Source organism: Xiphophorus maculatus, chromosome 16, assembly GCF_002775205.1.
Source record: "Xiphophorus maculatus strain JP 163 A chromosome 16, X_maculatus-5.0-male, whole genome shotgun sequence".
NCBI lineage: Eukaryota > Metazoa > Chordata > Actinopteri > Cyprinodontiformes > Poeciliidae > Xiphophorus > Xiphophorus maculatus.
The window spans coordinates 16779250-16800678 of NC_036458.1; the positions used below are offsets into that span (position 1 = coordinate 16779250).

The 21429-nt window shown below is 38.6% G+C and overlaps 1 protein-coding gene across 2 annotated transcripts; it reads right to left on the reverse strand.

Moving 5' to 3' along the window:
• Positions 1-538: 538 nt before the first annotated feature.
• On the reverse strand, positions 539-13703 carry LOC102218715 (SEC14-like protein 1). Of its 2 annotated transcripts, none has more exons than XM_005807023.3 (16): positions 13500-13703; positions 13168-13249; positions 9700-9849; positions 9454-9585; positions 8989-9117; positions 8680-8872; positions 7805-7914; positions 6620-6809; positions 5823-5911; positions 5666-5736; positions 5372-5543; positions 4696-4830; positions 2574-2708; positions 2117-2368; positions 1851-2029; positions 539-1008 (listed from the first exon to the last, which is right to left on the reverse strand). In XM_005807023.3, the coding sequence occupies exons 2-16, from the start codon at positions 13228-13230 to the stop codon at positions 903-905; spliced, it is 2106 nt and encodes a 701-aa protein (XP_005807080.1). In that variant the 5' UTR covers positions 13231-13249; positions 13500-13703; the 3' UTR covers positions 539-902. The 2 variants fall into 2 exon arrangements, with proteins under 2 accessions (XP_005807080.1, XP_023205286.1); XM_023349518.1 differs by having other exon boundaries at positions 13168-13252.
• Between the last annotated feature and the right edge of the window lie 7726 nt (positions 13704-21429).

Consider the following 21429-nt stretch of genomic DNA (forward strand, 5'->3'; position numbering starts at 1 on the left):
TGTATTTACACAACAATGTTTATTGTTGTGTAAATAAACATAGTTACACAAGTTTATATAATATTAAAAGAAAGAGTTGATGATGTGTTCATTTTATTTCTTTATCTCCTGTCATGTCTGCCTTAGATAAGGATCTTGTTCAAGTGGGTGGTTAGAAAGTCTGAGTTACCTGATTTTAAATAATGTTAGGATGAGTGGATACATGACACAATGCTGCAAACAGAGAAAGTGGAAAGGAAAAAAAAAAACATAACACAAGGAAATTCAATTAAGTTTTAGCTGGAAGCATCTGATAAGTTTATGGAAATTAAAGTTTTATGTAAATCAGTCGACTGTCTGGCCCAGTGCCAGATCACAGGGGACCGCGCGAGACTGAATTCAAATGAGCTGCCTAGGAACACTAAGCAGCATAAAAAAAGTCTCATGAAATCTGTAGAGTGTGCTATATGCACTTTGAAATCCACCCCCAAACACTCATTCCTGTTCTCACATTATAAGACCCAACACAACATGACTAAATCAGACACTCTTCAGAACACTGGGAATGAATTTTTGCTTTATTACAACAGTTATTTCATATTACATTAAAAGCAGAGGCGATCTGCTACTACAACGTAGAACTGAGTGTCGTCCAAGTCAGAGACAACACTGACATCTAGTGGTCAATATCAGCAACGTCACGAAAGGACCAGCTGTTCAAACAGCCTTTCATGTCATGTCATCGAAAACTCCTTCCTGTAGTGTCATATTATGTAAATACACATTTACTAGTGAGTTAAATTCATGTCATAATTAATATCTAAGAGTATGAGTAAACTTTACTGTCAAACAGACATGTGAAACAGGTCTAATAATGTAGAAAAAAAAAATCAGTTTTTGTGCCTTTTGCCTTTGGATGGATGCTACCTTGAAACAGTTGAGCTGGCACAGGATCGGTTAGAGGAAGTGGTGGCGGCACTGAGCTGTGAGAAACCACTCTGACAAGACTCCAGACTGGTCATGGAGCCCCTGAAACAGCAGCAAATGACAAAAAAGAAGAATTCAGTCACATAATCACCACGGTAACCTCCTATACACCTTTAAAATGAGGACGTTTATATGATACAACAATCAGCTTCAACATTTAGTTTAATTTCTGTCACTGCATGGCCAAATCCTTTAAATATTCAGAAAGCTTTCAAAGTAATTAGCCAGAACATTAAATGTTGCATAAACAGTAAATCCTGCATACTGAATGTGTTTCGGGGTACGTTCACAAAGCTGGCAAATGCAATCCAAATCTCTTGTTTTTGCCCATATACCACACATATCTAACTTTTTCATGGCTGTCTGAATGGCCCGATTCAGTGTAGTGCAAAGCTAAAGCCTGTCAGCCAATCAGATTGCTTCAAAACAACCACGACTTCCTGTTAGGAATTAAACATGGTGCCAGGAGGTTCATTTGTGAGGACACAAGAGAGGCTGGAAAACCTTTAAAGATCGTATTAAAATACAAAGTTAATCAAACACAAGACAATATTGATTGGGAATCATGTCAAAGCAAGTATGTGGATATATTTATCACAAACTGTAATATGTGGACCTCTACATCTCCAGTTTCCAATGTACACACACAAACACAAATGAGAATTCTCAAATCTCCACTTAGGTCGGAGGTTTTATTATTAATCGTTTTAAGTGATAATAAGCAGAGTTTATGTGTGGATAAGACCAAATCGCATGAAAATTTATTTGGTTTCCCAAAAGTAAGTACCTAAGTACCTAAATCTGAGCCAAATTTATTTTTGTTCATCTAAGATAAATAAAAATGTAAAGTAAAACAACACAACTAAGGTTCAAAGTATGTTTACCTGAAGTCATGGGAGCCCAGTACTTCGGTGTAATACATGATCTTGCATTTGTGGGAGGAGACCTGCAGGGTGGCCAGGACGTCGTCCACCCGAGCCAGACTGGAGGCGGCCGAGGCTGCGGAGCTGTGGAAGCGCCACTGCAGGATGTAGAAACCGGGCCAGCGCGTTACGTGGGAGCCCTGTCTCGACAGGAGGAGGATTTGGCTGGTGGTGGGTTTGTGATGCAACAAATGTAACACTGCATTAGTTATCAGAAAATCTGCTACCTGCACACTTTCTCCCTCCCTGCAGGTGAGGGCTTTTTCCACCATGCTGTAATCTTTTCCCAGCACCCAGTTCTTATCAATCAGCTGAGCGTTCACCGCCCCGAGGGAGGCGATGCCGTGAGCTCCCAGGGAGTCTTTCTTCTGAGGCTGAGGGGCCCGCTTGGAATGATAAATGTTGAAGAGCACGTCTCCTTTACACACATCAAAGTCCCAGGTGATCACAGACGAGGCCTCTGTGATCTCGATCAGCACCTGAAAAAGGATGTGGAAGATGAGAACCGCAAAGGGATTCTGTTTTTTTTTTGGTTTGGAATTGTGCAATGTACATTATTTTCCACTTGGTGGCAGTGTAGTCTAGAATAAAATGCACAAATCAAACTAAATGAACAGAATTGTTCCAACTTTAATGTGCAGGACCCAAGCTGGGCAAAGGAAGTGGAAGAAGTTGCCAGTGCACCTCATAAGGCGCTCCTTTGAAGATGCTGGCGCTCTTATAGATGGAGTCGGTCAAGAGGCAGTTCTCTTCGTTCTCCAGCTGCTCCGCTGTCCGGTACAGGGACTTGGGGACAGCGCTGCCCTCAGGGATGTCACACTAGACAGTAGAGAAGAAAATAAAAACACAATAAGTACACAGTGATGTGGTGGCTTGTTTGTAAGTATTTTACTTGGTGGAAAATATATAAAATACAACAACGAAAACAGTAAGTTCAATGATTCAAGGCTTCCCTCCCTTTGTCTGCAGCATTATTGTTCCGAAATACTTCAGAACAAAGTTGTTGAGGCCGGTGCCGCTCGTATTATTTCTTTATCTTTATTATGCATGTATGTACAGTATAGACCAAAAGTTTGGACACACTTTCTCATTGAATTCAATGAGAAAGTGTGTCCAAACTTTTGGTCTGTACTGTATTGTATATTATGTATATACACATAACCTGCATTTTAACTCGAGTCGAGCAAATCTCAATCTTGTTGTAATCTGTTGATGACAATGACAAATAAATCTTATCTTATTGCTTAAAAGCTAGAATCACAAGGTGATTTCAGGCTAATGCTGCTGCTCACAAATAAAGGGGTTTTAGTCATGGCAATTCAGTTGAGCTTTTGAAAGAAAAAAAAGAAAAAACACCTCACAGGTTTCAGAAGGTTGATTTAAGAAAAGGTCAGTATGTCTGAATGTTTGAATGGCATAAATAGATGAAATTCACAGATTAAGTGCACTGCAGAAACAAGTAGGCAGGTGTTTCGGTAAAACGCCGTCAACTATTACTATAAAAAAATAAATACATAACACAATATAAAAATCAAGGCCATTAGACACTAATGAGCTTCTGCACGCCTAAGCTAATTTTAAAAAGTAATAGAAAGCTATCTTGCGGTGCTTTGAATAAAAAGCTAATTTTTATTTGATCTATGAATACTGTCACTCTACCGAGGACAAAGTAAAAAAAAAAAAAAAGCATCTCTTTTGCATTACTACACTTTGTAGATGCAGTTTGCTAATCTTTTGAAGCCCGGGGCTGTAGTTTATTGAAGCAATGCGTCGTAGGATAAAATGCAGACAGATAATATAACAGAATCACTACATAGTAAAAAAAAAAAAAAAGCGAGCAACTCCCAGTCCAGACCTGCTACCCACTGACAGCTTTTAGCTCAATATGAAAAGATAAATAAATCAAAGGCGTTCTCAAAAGACTGAGAAGCTCAAGTTATAAATCAACATTGGGTGGAAAAAAAAGAACAACCTCTTCTACTTGTATTTATTACCACTAATAAATACAGATCAATCTTGTCTCAGAGCCAAGGTTTTTTAGGATTTAATGATAATTAATTAATCTTGCAGTACTTAGTGAAAGTAATCACACAACTTTAACCTTCTCCCATTCAACACTACAAACACAAGCATCCATGTATTTTATTTTATTTGATCAAACAACACAATGCACTGGATAATTGCTCTGGTCAGAGGTGACATATAAATGAAGTGTTTTTTGTCTTCTTGGAAAAGAGTGTATGCAGCAAATAAAAACTTAAACACACCTTTTCCACTATGAGAAATGAAGATGGCAGCATCATGCTGACTTGTTTGAACTAGTCAGAGCTGCAAGATGGGTTTAGCTAAATATATAGCAATCCTGAAGAAAAACCTGTCTGGGGAAACCCAAATACCCCAACCTGCAGCCAAAAATGCAACATATTTTAGATCAGAGTATATCCCCATGTTAGAATGGCATAGTCAAAGTCAAGACATACATTCTGATTGAGAATTTGTGGAACAGAGTGAGTAGACGATCGCAAACTTGGTCTGAACTATTTTGCAAAGACGAATGATAACAAAGTGGTGCAAAAAGAATTTGAAAAAAAAACTTCTTTTTGTTTTTCACTCAACAGTTATGAGCTGGAGTTGGTTTGGCAAGAAGCTACGATAAAGTTTCAGGACTAAAATGTGACAAAATGTCAATATGTTCAATAGGTAAAACACCAATTATCTCCTTTATAACTAAAAAGAGCTTAAGTCTCAATTTATAATCTGTTTCAATTAAACTGGGAGTTCTATTCAATTCAAGAGAGAAATTTACCAAACAGTCCCCCCCGAGAAAGTCAGGGATGATCTCTCTGTCTATGTAGTCCACTAAACCTCCGGGACCCTGGTAGTCTCTCCCAGCGTAGACCAAAAACTTCTTACGAGTGTTCTCATCAATCAGGGGGCTGACCTGGAAACGAGAACACAACAGGTATTGGGATATGCAAGAAACAGCAGGGTCCCTCATTATGAACTCAGGGGAGAAAAAAAAGTAATCAATAAGCAATGAATAATTCATGTGGGAGGAATAAATGAGTTAGTGGGATGATGGCGTTACAAAGCACCCACATCTGCATCGTAGCGCATTCTCTATACTCATTTATAATTTCATTATCTGTTCATCAATAACTGGATGCATCATTTACATGAACCAAACTGCTAAATTATCATACAGCTTTCTTGTGTAATGTTATATTCATGGGTGTTTCTTTTGTTTAGTGCTATTATTATCCTTCTCAACTGCATATTGCTTCGGCAATGATGAAATAACGCCACGGTCCCTGCATATTCTGTGGCTATAATTATCTTTATTTGACAATATTTTATTTCTTTGTTCTTCTTTTGTGTCACTTGCTTCCACCCGACTATTAAGCACTTCAGCTCACAAAAACTCTAAATCTGTAGCTAACAACTTCAGTCACATCAAAAGTAAGTTTGTTTTTTTTCCTCACCAAAGTCCACAGGACTGGAAACACCCTGGGTGCTCGCAGAATGAGCAGGCGGCCCAGAGTCTCAGGGTAGTTCGCCTCAACCACCTCGATCATTCTCAGGAGGGCTTTAACTCCCGGTCTCCACAGGTGACGCATATTTAGACCCTCCAGATCCACCAGGCATGTCCAGCAGCTAACACGCACACACACACACACACACACACGCACAAAAGTTAGCAACTTTATTCAAGCTAAAGTACACCTATCAACAAATGAGACACCCAACATGTTAGAATAAATTATTCTTTTGGACACCTGATGGGTCGACCAAAGACTCTGGTGTTCTCCTCACAACGCTTCAGTCCCTCCTCGTTAATGGAAAGCACCTGTTTACACGGTGAACATGTATTGATAAACGGCTTTTGTCTAAATTTAACTTATATATGTGTGTGTGTGTGTGTGTTCTTGTTACCTGTCTCAGCAGAACCTCTTCCCCCAACGCTCGCACCAAGCCCTTGGTGTCCATTTGACCAAGACGCAAAACATACAAAGGGCGGCCATCTGAACAACACATTTCACAAGGAGCAGAACTAAATGAATAGAAATGTAATATGTGCACATAAAAAGTGGAAAAACAAGAGTGCTTAGCAATAAGCATCTACAGGAATCATTTTTGCCCAGAATGTTTTTCAGGCTCGAATGAACTGCAGATGAGACAAAAGTAATCAACCTCCCTCTGCCTGAATTGAGTAACAATTTGTAAAGAAAAAATGTTCATGCAAAAACAATAGATGAAAAATGTATATTTGATAATAAAACTACATAAAGCATTAAAGTGCAAAAGAAAGAGCTAAACATAGAAAAAAAAAAACAAATAAGGAAGTATGGATGGATATTGCAGAAAACATTCTGATTTGCACTTGAACATGTTCCTTGAAAAAGTAGATTGGAGTGTTGGCGAATAACCCAGCCCACCAACTAAAACTAGTTTGAAATGAACAGATTTAGTAAAACACAGAAGACGCCTTTCATAATTCCATTTTATTTTTGTTTCAGTTAGAAACTATTGAAGACAGCAGGAAGTTGTCTTAATAAAAAAAGTGCAAAATATGATATTTAATTCCAGTTCAGTTCATTAGCAGAACTGTTTGAAGATGAAATTGGTTGCAGCCTAAATGATGCACCGCCTCAGAATTTACTGCAAAAGCAAAAATAATAGAATTCGAATTTAATTAAATATTAACTGCCGACTCTTTAACAACCATATACCTCTGTCGTGGTGGTGCCACCCTCCGGTGTAGTAATCCTGAAGCAGCTGTGGGCGCTCCCATGTGTCCAACAGGAAGTCCACCTGGTGCTGCTTCCTCCAGGTCAGAGACTGGCACAGAAACTCTCTGGCCTTGTCCATGTTGAAATCTCTAGCCTTGAGGAAGCGCAGCACATGCTGATCCTTCGGGATCTGCACACAGAGAGCAGAAGTCAAAACCAACTTCAACAATGGGCACACAGTAACTGATAAAAACAAAAAATGCTTAAAACATCAAAATAATACTGTTACTTGGTTAATGTGACCTACAGTGTAAAAAGATATTTTTACTATTCATCTGTCTTAATCAAAATTATTGTGTCAACATTCTGCCTGTACAAAATACAAAGTTTTGCAAGATCTTTTAAAGCTGCAAGTTCTCTGTAACACCAGATACCAGTTTATTCATATTTTTGCCAAATGAAACTGTTAGGTAAATTGTATTAGTAATTATCAAATATTTGTTGTATCATGTAGCCTTGTAGTTACATTTAGATAATGTTTCTGTGTGTTAAATAACTTTGATTCTATCCTGAGACTTCCCTGGGAAATAGGGGTGACAGCTACTCTCAGCAGCTGTTGCCCTGCAGGACTTCCTACAAGACAGAGGTGTTAATTGCTCCCAGCAGAGTTTTACATGCCTGACAATAAACTCTGCTCTGTGCTTCTTTGTGATACAAAGCCGTTGCTTTGAAGCTATGCAACGTGTCTTATTCAACGCCGTTCTTGGAAGCAAAAGGGATCTAGAGTATAGATAACATGTGTCTAGAAGTGAATGTTATTTAGCGCTGCAACCATGTGATGAATGCTTTGACTCCACCCTTTTAGAGTTGCAGCGCCCCTTGTGGCAGGGTTCCTAAAGATCAATAAAAGAGAGGAACAGACAGATGTGTGGCAGAGTGGTCGGAGATTTGTAACTGTAAACACATCTCTGTCTGCTCTCCTCGCGAGAAACAAAGAATCTAACTCTCTTGTCTTTCCTGTATTTGTTTAATTGTCTCTAATAGGTATTTAGACCTGACAGAAACCAAACTGTTAAAATACACACAAAATCAAAACTTGACATCTTATGCTTAAATGAAGTCTGTCAGCAGTAAAACTGGCTCAAGTGTAAACACAACAGCACAATCTGCTCGTGTTTATGTGACCTTGCCCTTGTGGGTTTCCTGGAGCCACTGGCGCAGTCGGATGAGACAGCTCTCCTGCAGAGGCGTTAAATCGCCAAGGTAACGTCTGATGTAGTCTGCATCCAACTTGTCTAAAAGTCAAAACGCATTTACAATACCGAGTTAGCACATACAGCATGTATCAAAGAGAAATGCCAGGCACTACATACACAGTTTACAGGTAATTGGTCAGTTTTGTCGGCTTATTAAAACCCCTGCAATCCCTCGATTGTAATTCATTCTATCAAGAAGCTGCATGATTCAGCTGTGCTTTTACTCATGTCTAAAGTCTAAACTACATCACAGCCAAGCTTGTCCTCAGCCCCAAATCTAAATCCCAGCATTTAAAAGAATGAATTCATTTCTCTCTTTGTTTAAGAAAATGAGAAGAAAGACAAAAAAACTGAAAAACCATAAGGATTTTAGTACAGACATAATGATGGATGGACAGACGGGTAGAAAACATAGCTTGATGGAGAGACAAATTTATGAATAAATGGATGAAAAACGAGATGAACTGATGGACAAAATGAGAGACTTCATTAAAAATAAAGTGTAATCAGTCAGAGGTTTCTTCTAGTTTGCTGCAATGCATATCGCTACAGGAGATCTTTCCAAGCGACAGCAATCACCATCTATAATAACTGCAATTAACGTTGTTACAGCTATATTTAATTTCCTTTTGAGGTCAAAAAAGTATATTAGACTTTAATCAAATAGACAGTTAAAAAAAAGGGATGGAGCAATGGACAAACAAACAAAAGTGATCTGGACAAGTCAATGGATGGATCTATAATTTCCACACATATGAATCGGACACACTCATATGAAACTAATAAGATATCACATTTACTGACCATCATTTGAACTGGTCATCAGCTCTGTGGGATTGGCCAAGTCTTTGCCAGGAAGCCCAACAGTGGTGCCACACACTGGGACAGATTTGCCAGAAGAGAGGAGGCCTCTATCCACCATGGGCATCCAGCGAGGCATGCGAGTTATTCCTTCTTCCTCCAGCTCTTTGAGGTGGTACTCAATTATTTCTTTACCCTTGAACAAGTGGAGGGCACACGAGCTTGTTTAGGTTTGAAGAACAAAATAATTAAATAATTGAAGCAAATACAGAAGGCTGATCAAATATTCATAGGCCGGTTTTGTAAACGAACCTTTTTAATGCTGCTAGCATATTGTTTCATGGCTATCTTCTCTGCTGTGCTTTCGAAACCAAAGAAGGATTTAATATCAAGGCTGGCTGTTTGTTCAAAGCAGGTCCAGTCCTCATTCTCGGGATGAACCTGCAGAGGAGGACAAATAAAAAACTTTGAATGAAATTATGATGTTAATTAGAAGACATGAAAAATTTAGATGATGGAGTAAATTTAACAAGATTTTATTTTTTTCTGCAGGTAACTCAATCAAACTCCTTAAGAGATAAGACCACGAGGTCTGAGATTGTGCCAATAAAGATCAGAATTGTTATTGGAACATAAAACAAAGCTACATACACAATAGTGTATGTAGTGCAAAACTCAAGTGCAAAACATAAAAAAGAGAGAAAAAGGTGAAACAGGCAAAAAAAAAAGGCTTTATAAAGCTCTTGTTGACCTGAATAGGCGTTTCGGTCGGCTTACCGTGTAGCTGCAACATTCCCGGACGATGACTCTGCTGGAAAATGTCTCATTGTGGACCTCGATGTGAAGCGTCCTGTCTCTGCGATTCAGCGTGTTCTTCTGAATGAAGTACAGATATTCTACACCTGCAATCTAAATGCAGAACAAAGAGAAGCATCAAACTGTTGAAGAAAAACAATCCGATTACATCAACTGTTGTGCTTAACTCTTGGCTGCCGGGTCTGTTGAGGGAGTAATTACACATACTCGTTTGAGAAGTCGAGGGGCTTCCACGTCGATCGTACAGCGTCTCTCGGTAACCACCACAGAGCCGTCTTTGCTTTCACTTTGGCTGAGGTTCTCGCTGTCCACAAACATGGGGATCAGCGGGCACTTTGGGAACCGTCTGGCGTAAGCCTAAAACACAAGACAATTGCTGCATTTTTGCACGTAGCATCATTCCCCGGGTCTGCCCGCTGCGCTCCACTCTGGGCTGCAATTTGCTGACAGCACAGCATGGTAGCATGTGATTCCAATGTCAGGTGCAGACTCGTTTAACAGCAAGTAGCTTTAACCGTTTATGTAAAAGCATAATAAAAGTTTATGCACTGTGCACAGCGACGACCTGCAGCTGTGCCAGATTTTACAAGCAATGATTGCTCTACGCATTACGGGCCTGCAGCACACGACCATCTGCCCAGGCCGACGGGAGCAGGGCTCACCTGTCGATATTGATCGAGTCACAGCAGAAACAGGAGCTGAGGGAACAGCTGCAGGTGTCTGTCCAGCTTCTCACGACAAAGTTTTGACAGATGACTGAGAGGCAGAGAGACGCCCGGAGCCTCGTGAAGCGACAGACATCTTTCCAACGTGGGGTCCTTAAAACTTGAAAATATTTTTTTTTCTGCTGTGTGGTGACCCAGAGCAGCTCCACGCTCACAAATCTGTTCAGAAATGCACCAAAACTAAACAGCTTCGGATCAACTTTATTAACATTTATTATTATTCAAGATTAAAAATCACACAAAGATGACGTCTATTTTCCGCTTCACCAACTTCTAACGGAAATTAGATGTACTTCATTTTAGCTTGATGTATCAGAGTTAAGTTAACTTTAAAGATTTCTATTTACTATTCAGAAATGTTGAAAACTGAGTTCAATTTTCCTTTGATTTCATAATTGCTTTGCGTTGGCTAGTCACATATAATGCTGAAAAAATGGAACATTTTAAAAAAAGATCAAGAGGTTTGAATACTTTTGCAAGGCTCTAAAAGACTACGAACCACAAACATATAAAGAGGTCACACATTTCAAACGTCTATAATGCTCTCAGCAACAACAGCCTCCATCTTTCACTCTCTTATTGTTTGCACTAGCCGCCTAAATAATCTACTGAATTTAACTGAAGACCTGAAACAGTGTTTCATTCCTCGGGTGTTATTGATTAAATCCAATTCTACAAGTGCCAACCTTTTGTATAAATCTTTGTAAAAGTGGGAGAAAAAAAAAAGGCCACAATAGTGAGATTCCTTTTTTATAAAGGCCTGGGAGAGTCATAAAGAGGTGTCACGAAAAGGACAACCAGGATGTCACTGTGTGCACATTCAGTAATATCCAGGACACTGATTGGGCCTGTTAGCTAGAGTAATAACTGTCAGTGGCAGGATTAGCCAGGGGATAATGAGAAAGCTGAGAGATAAATGGGAGCGGTGGACTGTGGTAGACGGGTTGTTCTCTTTTCTGCTGTCTCCTCGTAGGAGCTGTTATTAGTTTTCTAAAGGGCTTCTACTGAGTCTATTTTCAATAACCTGACACACTGAGGACCCTAGAGCAGTGATTTCTTTGAAAAGGCATCAAAATCACCTTTTGCAAATGGTAACCATGCAATTGTATTTCTAAAGTTTAACTCGTATCGAAGGAGTCCTACAGCAGGTGCAGAATAAATGGTGACTGCAGCAACATTGGCTTTGCTCCAAAACTGTGGACATTACATAAGCTTTCAGCTTAATATATAACGTTAAGAAAACATAAACACTGAGAACGGGCTGTAAAACAAGGGTAATATACAAAATTGCCTCAGTTTGAAATCCAAATTTTTGTAACATCTGTCCTGCTTTTGCATTGCTAAAAGAAACAGAAGCTTAATCTCTGGGGGGGAAAAAAGGTAGAGAAATCAGAATAGATGTGAGATATGTTAAGTAAAAATAATTTTTTTTCACAGCTATCACAGATGTGTCCTTTTTTTGTTTGCTTACATGACACATCAGTGAAAAAGATGGAAATTATTTGCATTTAAAAGTAAAGTCAATGTGTGAAGAAGTTTCTTCATGGAAAAGTATTTTGTTGAACAGGTTAAAACTTTGAAGTGTCCTATTTCTCTTCATGCTCCACTTTTCTATAACTTAACATATACACACAATTGGCTTGTTATGCATTTGAAATTATGTTCTAGCTGTAAACGTGAATAATTCTATGCAAGATTTATAATGGATGATGTAAAAATGTTAACTTAGTTGCTAAGCTTGATGGCAGTTGAAAGGCCTCCTAATTAAATGGTTTTTAAACCCCATACAACCTTAAACCAGATCTGACAGTAACGGTGTAAAAATATGTATTTGCTGGACAATTAGTTGAAAAAACACATGAATAAAATAGAAACAAACGGCTTTTTGTATCCACACCATATATTTCTATGCTTTTAAACTTGGTAATACTTCTCCATACAAAATTGTGTCTCTCTTGTATTCAAGAGAAAAGTGTAATGAGCTTTCAGTCGAAAGACTATTGAGTTTTCTTTCTATTTGAGAGCAAGTTTTCTCGAATGCTGGTATATCCTTCTGTAACTGCAACACAATGCTGTAACTGCTGAAATCTAATCTAAATCTAGGTAGGGTGTATCAGGACTGTTGATTTAAATAATTTCAGACCGCTGAATTTGTCTTTCTTGTATGTGAGAGAAAGGCTTAACGACTTTCCTTCAGCCAGCTGACAAGCAGTGTGCATCAACATGTCTGGTGGGGAGGGAGTAACAGATTGTAAACTGTGTTACTATGCTACATCCAACTGGAGAAAACTCTAGCCTCTTCTACACTTATATGTCGACTTTTAGGATTTTAAACTAGGAACAGTATGCCACCTCCCTCTTCCCCCCAAAAAACAACAAACTATAAAACATATATTATGATTCTTATTTGAATATACTAATATACAACATAATACTCCTCAATCCTCCAGAAACAAACTAAAACTCATTACACAATGAAACCTGAAAAGGACTGCCCTGATCAATGATTTTATGACTTGTTCTTTGGTTATCTGAGTCTTGCATCACCTGCACTTTGCCAGCTCTTCATAGTTAGGAAACAGAGCGTCCAGTTTGAAGGGACGCTCTGTAACCAACATCTGGCTTCAGGATAAACTGATTGAGAAACAATTATCTTAGCCACTTATGAAGTCACCAGAAACCTTGTGTGCCAAGTTTTTAAAGAGCCATGTGTACATGTGAGGCAGTATCCTCTGCACACATTGGCATGCTACTAAGGTTTAAAAATAAATCATATGTACTTACTCGTCTCCCAGCATTTACTTAGTGGTTAGGACTAATATCCCTGAAGGCACAAAAGACTACAAACATGTCCTACTAACTGTTTGGTCCGCTGCAATACGTCTAGAACATAAACCCAGATGTCCTCTGTTAGAGCCAATATGGCCCTGAAGGAAAACCAAATACTCACCGCCATTATTAACTCAAACGGCTGCTTGTAGACCCGAACAGGGGACTGGTACTGCTGCACCATGGCTGTAACTCTGCTGTCTCTGCTGAATGACAGTCACAACACAGTTTATCAAAACATGGCAGCCAGTTACAAAAGCCGTGCTAAAGTTTAAGACAAAAAGCTCAGCGATACTGTACACAGAAAAAAAGCCACGATAGCTACAGGACGATCATTTTTCACGGTATTTATGAGTAAAATGGTATCATTTGTTCTCGTTCCTAAGACAAACGACAAAAATTCCCCATGTTTAGTTCCCACTTAACGGACTTCACAAGGCAGAAAACACGAACCTGAAAAACGCAAAACTTGACTTTCAGTCCGAAACGTTGATGCCTCAGTGAAGTTGTCCGGCTATTAGCGCATCCATAGTGCCAACACCGCACGGGAAAAGTGGGTGAAAAGGTGGTTAATGGGGAAAACACCGCAGGTTATACAGCTAAAAGAAAAACATTGTGTCGTCAGCAGTTCGTTTGTCATGGAGACCGGTGGGCCAGTTAACTCCGCCCACTTCAGACAAACAGGAAGTCAGTGTGTTTCAAACTTTCCTCAATTTGCTGATGTAGCTTCTTTTTTTTTTTTTTTTCTAGTTATTTAGTATTTGATGCTCCTTCATCACATCACCGATTTAGTACACCTACTATGTCAGGAATTATTTTGTTAAAACACATTTTAACTTGTATTTTTAATTTAAAAACAAAAATGTCCTTCCTGTGGAGAGTAGCCTTCCAAGCGAGGAAGGTTACACTTATAAGTTACATTTTTTCTCTCTGTTACAGGAGCACCATTTGTTTTCAGAAGTAATTTATTTAACTCCTGCCCACCTTTGTTTTCATCTGCATTTCTGTCTAAATTAAATCTCTATGTGCCATCTAGTGGTACTTTCTTCATGAAGCCCTAATACTAGATCTTGGTAATTATTCAAAAATTACATCCTCTAAAAACGTTACCAAGGCTTGCGTATTTTTTGGAGCTGACTTAACACAGAGATTTTAGTAAATGTCTGCCTGGTACTTTTGTTGTTTGAGTTATTTACAGTAGATTTGGTCAACCACCAAACCTCGGATGTTACCTGTTTCACTAAGATACGAATGCCTGACTCTTGATAATGACTTAGTATGAGATCATATGATTTTATTTGGTAAATTAAAGTAAAAATGTTACATCTTTTACCTGTATGTCAATTATAAAATAACTTCATTCATTATTTATAATTTCATCTAACTTTTTCCATGCTTAAATAGAAACTGTTGCTGCTGTTTAATCTTGAGAGTGAAAGGGAGAAAAAATAAATAAAGAGAAGCAAATAATTTGAGACCTGAGCATTATACATGATTGACAAAACAGAAAAAAAAACAACTGTAAATCCGAAAATGATGAATTAGAACGTTAATATTGATACTGATTATTAGAACTGGTTTGTTAAAAAGCTGTTTTAATTTCTGTTCTCAAAATCAATTTGAAGCATTTGATCATCTGTAAGACATATGACTGCTCTTGCAGTCATATGATCGACAGTCCAGAGAGCGGAAAAGGGAGGGTGTTGAATTATTAGCAGTTTATGGCTATTCTAAACAGGGAGCAGCTTCCTTAGTGACAAGTAATAAATCTTTAATAGCACATTAGAGTAAAAAGGTCAAATCTTCTTCAGGACATATCAAAATCTTTTGTGTTTTGACAGAAAAGTGGTGTCACTATGTATATAAAATTGGCATTATTGATTCAGAATTTAGACTGTGATTTCTGATCAAATAAAGGAACCGTAACAACACAGTGAAAGATGGCATATTGGGTTTTTTAATCAATTAAAATCAAATATTTGATCCCTAAATATTTGCAAGGTACTGAAGGGATTTATGTATTTTGTAAATCATAGATTATTACTAGGAGTTATAAGGGACTGGGTTTTTTTAACACATTAAGATACTAGATTCATCACAAATTACCTCTATCTGGTACTTTAGTCCTTGGAATGTAATTAAATGTCTGCATGGTTAACAAAGCACATTTACTAAGATGTGTCTTTCTTAAAATATGTCTTATTACTGACTAATGGTAACTACAAGCAACTATCAAACAATCAAACTTTGCTTATTGAAGCTAAATTATGAATTGCTTTTGCTATTTTGGTAGTGTTGACTGAAAAGAAAAAAAACTTTTAAGGTGTGACCAATATTTAATCAGACATGTTGACATCCTATAATCTGTCTCAGAGAATTTAACACATTAATCTTGCTAAAGTATAAGGTTTGACAAGACTAATGTGGCATGGAAATGATCGCGAAACATGTTTTCTAAAACAGGCTCACGCTATTACTACTGTCTCTCAACAGCATCAGATTTGCCATTCCATGGCGATGGAGCTGGGGCTTTATTGAGACTCCTGAAACAACATTGGCATGGCTAAAATGAAAGCTAATGGATATGGCAGCAAAAGCTCTCGGAGTACAGGGGGGCACATCTTGAATTGGGGAAATTAAATTATAACAAGCAAGTTTTTATCCCAATTGACCTCTGATTTAATGTCACAGATAAGGTTCTTTTCACTAATTGACCGTATACATTTTGGATAAATTTGCATCACTGGCACAATCATTGCTTTTTCACAAAACACCAAAAAGGAGAAGGCAGTCCTTTTCTAAAGCGCTGCTCAAAGCGGATTGGGGCTGTCAGGAGTGATCCTTCAGTACATGCTTTTCTCACATTGAATTCTTTTTTTTTTTCTTTTTTTTTGGTATGAGTGGGTGTTTTCACTGAGGGTAAGAATCTTAGTGTGTCTTTTTCATTTTTTCCGCTCTGGTTGTGATCAAGCACCATGAAAAGCATGCTTGACTCTATTGTGATAAATAAGATTATACTTTCAAATTCATATCCTGCCTGCCATATCCCACATATCACAATAACATAATAATAACATATCACATGTTCCCACATGGAACATATCACAATAACATAATGACTCATCTATTTGCCTGGACTAGAATAATTATCTGTATCTGAGGGGATCGCTGCTTGGGAGACAAAAGTGGGAAGTGAAATTTACTTTTGTGCTCATTATATTCTATATTAAGCCAGCTCAATCTTTAGGTCAGTTTTAGTCTAGACTGAAAATGCATTACTATTATTTTTATTGCTAATTTTGTAATCAAATTTTATTTTTGCTTATTTCTATCTGTGATGCTAACTTTAGTTAGCTGAGATTGTTGTTACTGTGCTATATGAATAAACTTGGAATTGAATTGAGGAATTCAATTCAACTCAAGAAAAACTAAAAATTAGACAAGTTGAAAAATTTTACTTTCAGTTAAAGGCAAAACATGGCAAATAAATAACAGATGGAAAAACAAGCTCTCACTGGTGCAGCTCTCCACACATATATATATACAGTATATATACAGTATATATATACTTCCGTCATAAAATGTAATTGCAGATGTTTCTGCTAGAATTATATCTTGCATTACTGTAGTAATTATGTTGAAAGCAGTGCAGAGGAGCTTTAATTTACATCTTGAAGCTCAGATGTTTTCTTTTTTGTTTATCTCTAGGGATCACTATGAAGACTATGGAAAAGATAACCAAATAAAGAGACTGAGCAGAATGCACTGCAAGGAAACATAAAAAGAGTCTTAGCTATACACCACATACTCACCACAACAATGTTGGATGTTGTGGTGAAAGTCAGAGGTGAAGAATGACTAAAAGTGTTTAATGAAAAGTAAAGTGTCAGTCAGAGACTCCTGATCAAATGCATTTGATTAAATGATGATCAGCAGGTGTGACCACCTCTTTAAACAGAGTTGTTTTGATGACTGGCTGGTCCTGAACTTGCATGTGTGTTAACAACACCATGTCAAGAAGGCAAGACATGACCAATAACCTTAGAGAATTGCAGTCATTGTTTCTGCCTTTCAGTCTGGGAAAGGTTAGGAGGCTATTTTCAAACAATTTCAAGTCCATCATTCTACAGTGAGTGGAAAACATTTAAAACAGCTTTCAGTCTTTTCAGGTTGTTCATCCCAGCAGATTTTCCCTGAAGTGTGGAGGTGCAATGTTAGGAGATGTGGGAAAAGCTGCAGTCCCTGGTAGGTATGGTATGTTAAAGCTCATGGCAAAACAATAAAAAAAAAGACTAATCCGTTTCAGCTTGAGTAAAAGCTGAAATAGTTTAGTAGTTTTTTGACAAGCCATAATTAAATTTGAAATATCTTGAACTGTAGTTACGGATGTGTGACCCTTCAACTAGCAAATCTCGTCATGTCATTTGAGACATCTTGAAAGGCATTTTGATCCTTTAAAATGTAAGATATCTTGTTTTATTATTCTGTCTGGTCAGAAATGTAAATGCAGACATCTTAAATTATCATTAATAATTCGTCAAAATGTAGTTGTGTTTAAAAGTCATTTTAAGATATGAGGAATATAATTACAAGTATTCAGACAGAATCAATTTTATGTTAAAACAACTTGCCAAATAATGGTTGTCGAAAACTAGGTTGCAAAGGTTACAACACTGGTCTAAAACACAGTGAACAAAAATACCTTCAAAAGAAAATGAGAGATTGTTATACACCAAAAGATTACTTCAAGTTACATCTGTTAAAATCAGTTCTAGTGCTGAGTGGAAACTTTCTTTTTCCCTTGACTGCACAGGATGGTGGGTCAAAAACACTTTCTATAGAAGCAAAAGAGGTGAAAATGTTCTGCAAGGTTCCCCAGGGAGATCTTAGGCACCTTTCCTAGTGCAGTCAGTTGAAATAGTTAAGGCTGTTATTGCTGTGAGTACAGATCTTGGAGCAGGGATAGACAGCTTATTAAAATACAGTAACATGAAATTCATATCAGTTATTTCTGAAATCTTTACAGTTGATCATAGCTGACCCGTCAGTCCCAGCAACAGTCAGAGCTCTTTAGGACTTAGGATGAAACACCAGGCTGAAATATCTCAACCTGTTAACTCTGCCTAATATCACATTAAAATTTATGGGACCTCTTGAATATTTCTTCAGGTCCTTTTATAACCCACTGCAGTTTTTATATAACACCCAAAGAGGTTCGACTGTCTAATCTGTCATAATCTAAAAGCTGTCACTGAATTTCCTTCAGCTAGTGGAAAACTTGGTGTTCAACCCTGTCTACTCTGATATACTTAAATGATATCCAAAGCATAAGCTCCTTTGGAGGTCACCTAATTAGTAAATATAGGGCCTCTGTGTCAGTATTAGTTCAACCATTTTGTTGAGGCTTCGGAGGTTTGTCATGAAGACTAAGGATAATACCAGAGATCCACAGCTCTAGTGGGAAAGTCTGTTGACAGGACAAATGTTGCATTGAAAGCCATAGAAGTGCTTGTTTGCCTTTTGCCACAAGCCCTGCAGAGGACACAACAAATCTGTCATAATCCTCAGGTGTGTGGATTTTTAATTAAATTGGTGTTTCTGGTTTTGATCAATTTTACTTTGATATAATTTTAGTTTATTCCTCTCTGCTGGTTCTTTTTCTTCTTCTTCATTTGCTCATTTATATGGAATGCCTTTAGATTAGTTGCCCTGTCCCTGTTGTTTGTTTGCTAAAGGCTTTTCTCCTTTAGTTCTAGGTTCTATATTTTGTAAGGGTTTCTTATGTTTTCTACTAAACATTCATTCAAGTAGGTTCCCAAGCTCTTGTCTGCACTCTTGTCTGGATTTTGGTCCTGCCTCAAACCAGAACCATGCAGTTTGATGATCGATTTTGTTGTTGTTTCATCAATCTACAACCACATGTCTTGGACACTCAGGTGAAGAGAGGTGAGGAGCTGTCCACTGACCACTATCTTGTGGTGAGTTGGCTCCGGTGGTGGGGAGGAGGCTGGTCATACCTGGCAGGCCCAAATGTGTTGCAAGGGTCTGCAGGGAACGTCTGGCAGAGTCTCCTGAGAGGCGAAGCTTTAACCCCCACCTCTGAGGAAGCGTTGAACAGGTTCTGGGGGATGTGGGAGATATTGAGTCTGAGTGGACCATGTTCAATGCCTCCATTGTCAAGGCGGCTTATCGGAGCTGTGGCCGCAAGGTTGTCGGTGCCTGTCACTGCAGCAACCCTCAAACCTGTTGGTGGACACCTTCGGTGAGGGATGCTGTCAGGCTGAAGAAGGAGTCCTATCGGGCCTTTTTGGCCTGTGGGATTCTGGAAGCAGCTGATGAGCAGTCCAATCGGCATATGGCTCAGGTGGTTGATGAGGCAAAAACTCGGGCATGGAAGGAGTTCAGAGAAGCCATGGAGAAAGACTTCTGCACGGCTTCGAAGCAACTCTGGTCCACCATCTGGCGTCTCAAGAGGGGGAAACAGTCTGGCACCAACAATGTTTATAGTGGGGATGGTGTGCTGCTGACCTCGACTCGGGACATTGTGGACCAGTGGGCAGAATACTTCGAAGACCTCCTGAATCCCACCAACATGCCTTCCATTGAGGAAGTGGAGCCTGGGGACTCTGGGTCGGGCTTTCCAGTCTCTGGGGACGAGGTTGCCGATGTGGTTAAAGAGTTCGGTGGCAGGGCCCTGGGGTGGATGAAATCCGCCCAGGCTTCCTCTGGGCTCTGTTGTAGGGTTGTGATGATTAACGCGACTCTGCAATGTTGCATGGACATTGGGGGAAGTACCCCTGGATGACCTAGGTGGTGTTCTCCCTATTCAAAAGGGTGAATAGGGTGTGCTCCAATTACAGAGGGGCCGCACTCTTAGAGATGAACATTTTAATATAGTTTTATTTAGTAACTGCATATATAGTAACTAAGTGTGTTAACCTTGCATTCAGCTACACAACTGTTTACTTCATTAAAACTAAACAGCTGAGAAATTAGGCTTCTTTTAGTCGTCCTATTCGTATCTTTCCTTGCTTCCTCCACCCACATAAACTGGTTTGTGTACATGAAATATGTTCATCGTACAGTATGGTTTTGTATCTGAAGCTGCTGGAGATGCAAAAAGTGCAAAGAAAATAAGTTTTTATGGCACAGTTATTTTGCCCTAATTAAGCCCTAATTCAGAGTCAGTTCATTTAAATATTGCGCAACTGCAATACAGCTCTTTTTTGTGTTAATATGCATCTGAAAACCATGCATATGCTTCATAAATTCAGGAAGAATAACTAAATGTCACACTAATTAATTTCTGCTTGCACAAAAATTCAATTTCAGTAAAAAAAAAAAATCAGCTACTCTGGCAAGGAGTCGTAACACATTTCACCTCAAACTATTGCACTTAATTTTCAAGAGGCAGCCATTGTGTCAACTTTCTTTCAGCAGAGTGCCAGGTATCCAGCCCTCCAAATATCAGCGTGGCCCCACTATTCAATAACCATGGCGCTGTAACATACAAAGGGTAATGAAATACATTCCATCTGTCTTCCATAAAACTACACATCAAGCTCGGTCAGCTTCTCGTACACCCCCTCAGGCTAGAAACTGAACCGGAGCAGAAGCGAGAAGTGATTTATGAAATCACATGTTCCACATCTGAGAGGGCAAAAAAGAAAAATCTTTTAGCAAAGCTCGTTTAAAGAAAGATCAAGCGCGGCAGGAAAACTTGAAATTTGCCATCTAAAATCATTCTGGGACAGAAAATTATGTTACATCCTGGCAGTGGGCTAAAATAATTACATCAGTGAGGAATGCATTGCAGCATTGGATTAAAGAGGCTGTGGAGGATAGGAAATAGACCCAACAGGCATCGAGACAAGATGAAAGGGGAAGACTGCTTATACACACAAAACAACATTATGTGTCACATTTCTGATTCTTCAGGCTAAATAGGCCTTGCAAGTAGCCTGGATATAGTCCAAATCAGAGGCATCCCCACCACTATATTGTAAACAACCAAATTAAAATAACTTCAAAACTATATGCAAATCAGCCGGTTTATTTGGCGAAGGCGCATGAAAGGACAGTGGGTGTTATTGTTTCACAAGGGTCGATATAAAAGTGTCATCAAAAGATACCTTGACCTAATTGATTGGTCTGTGAAAGGGAACTTTTTGGAATAAATTTGAGTCATGAGACCATGACTCAGAGGCATGTCGGATATTTTAGGGCCCACAAAACCTTAAAAATAGAGAATATATGAAATATAAGTAAAAATCTTTTGTTAAAGTGAATAAATATTTTGTGTTTGCTAATGCAGCCCATGTCTAATAGTAAAAGTGAAATGAATAGGGTAACAGGACAAACCCTGAAGGTATTTAGCTGGAGG

What these genes read in the sequence shown, in the direction of transcription:
- LOC102218715 (XM_005807023.3), bottom strand. Translation starts at nt 13,230, where the DNA reads ATGGTGCAGCAGTACCAGTCCCCTGTTCGGGTCTACAAGCAGCCGTTT. An exon ending in GATGACCAGTTCAAATGATG is followed by an intron (nt 7,915 to 8,679) that starts GTCAGTAAATGT and finishes TTTGACTTTTAG; the next exon opens with ACAAGTTGGATGCAGACTAC. An exon ending in AAGAGGTTCTGCTGAGACAG is followed by an intron (nt 5,737 to 5,822) that starts GTAACAAGAACA and finishes CCGTGTAAACAG; the next exon opens with GTGCTTTCCATTAACGAGGA.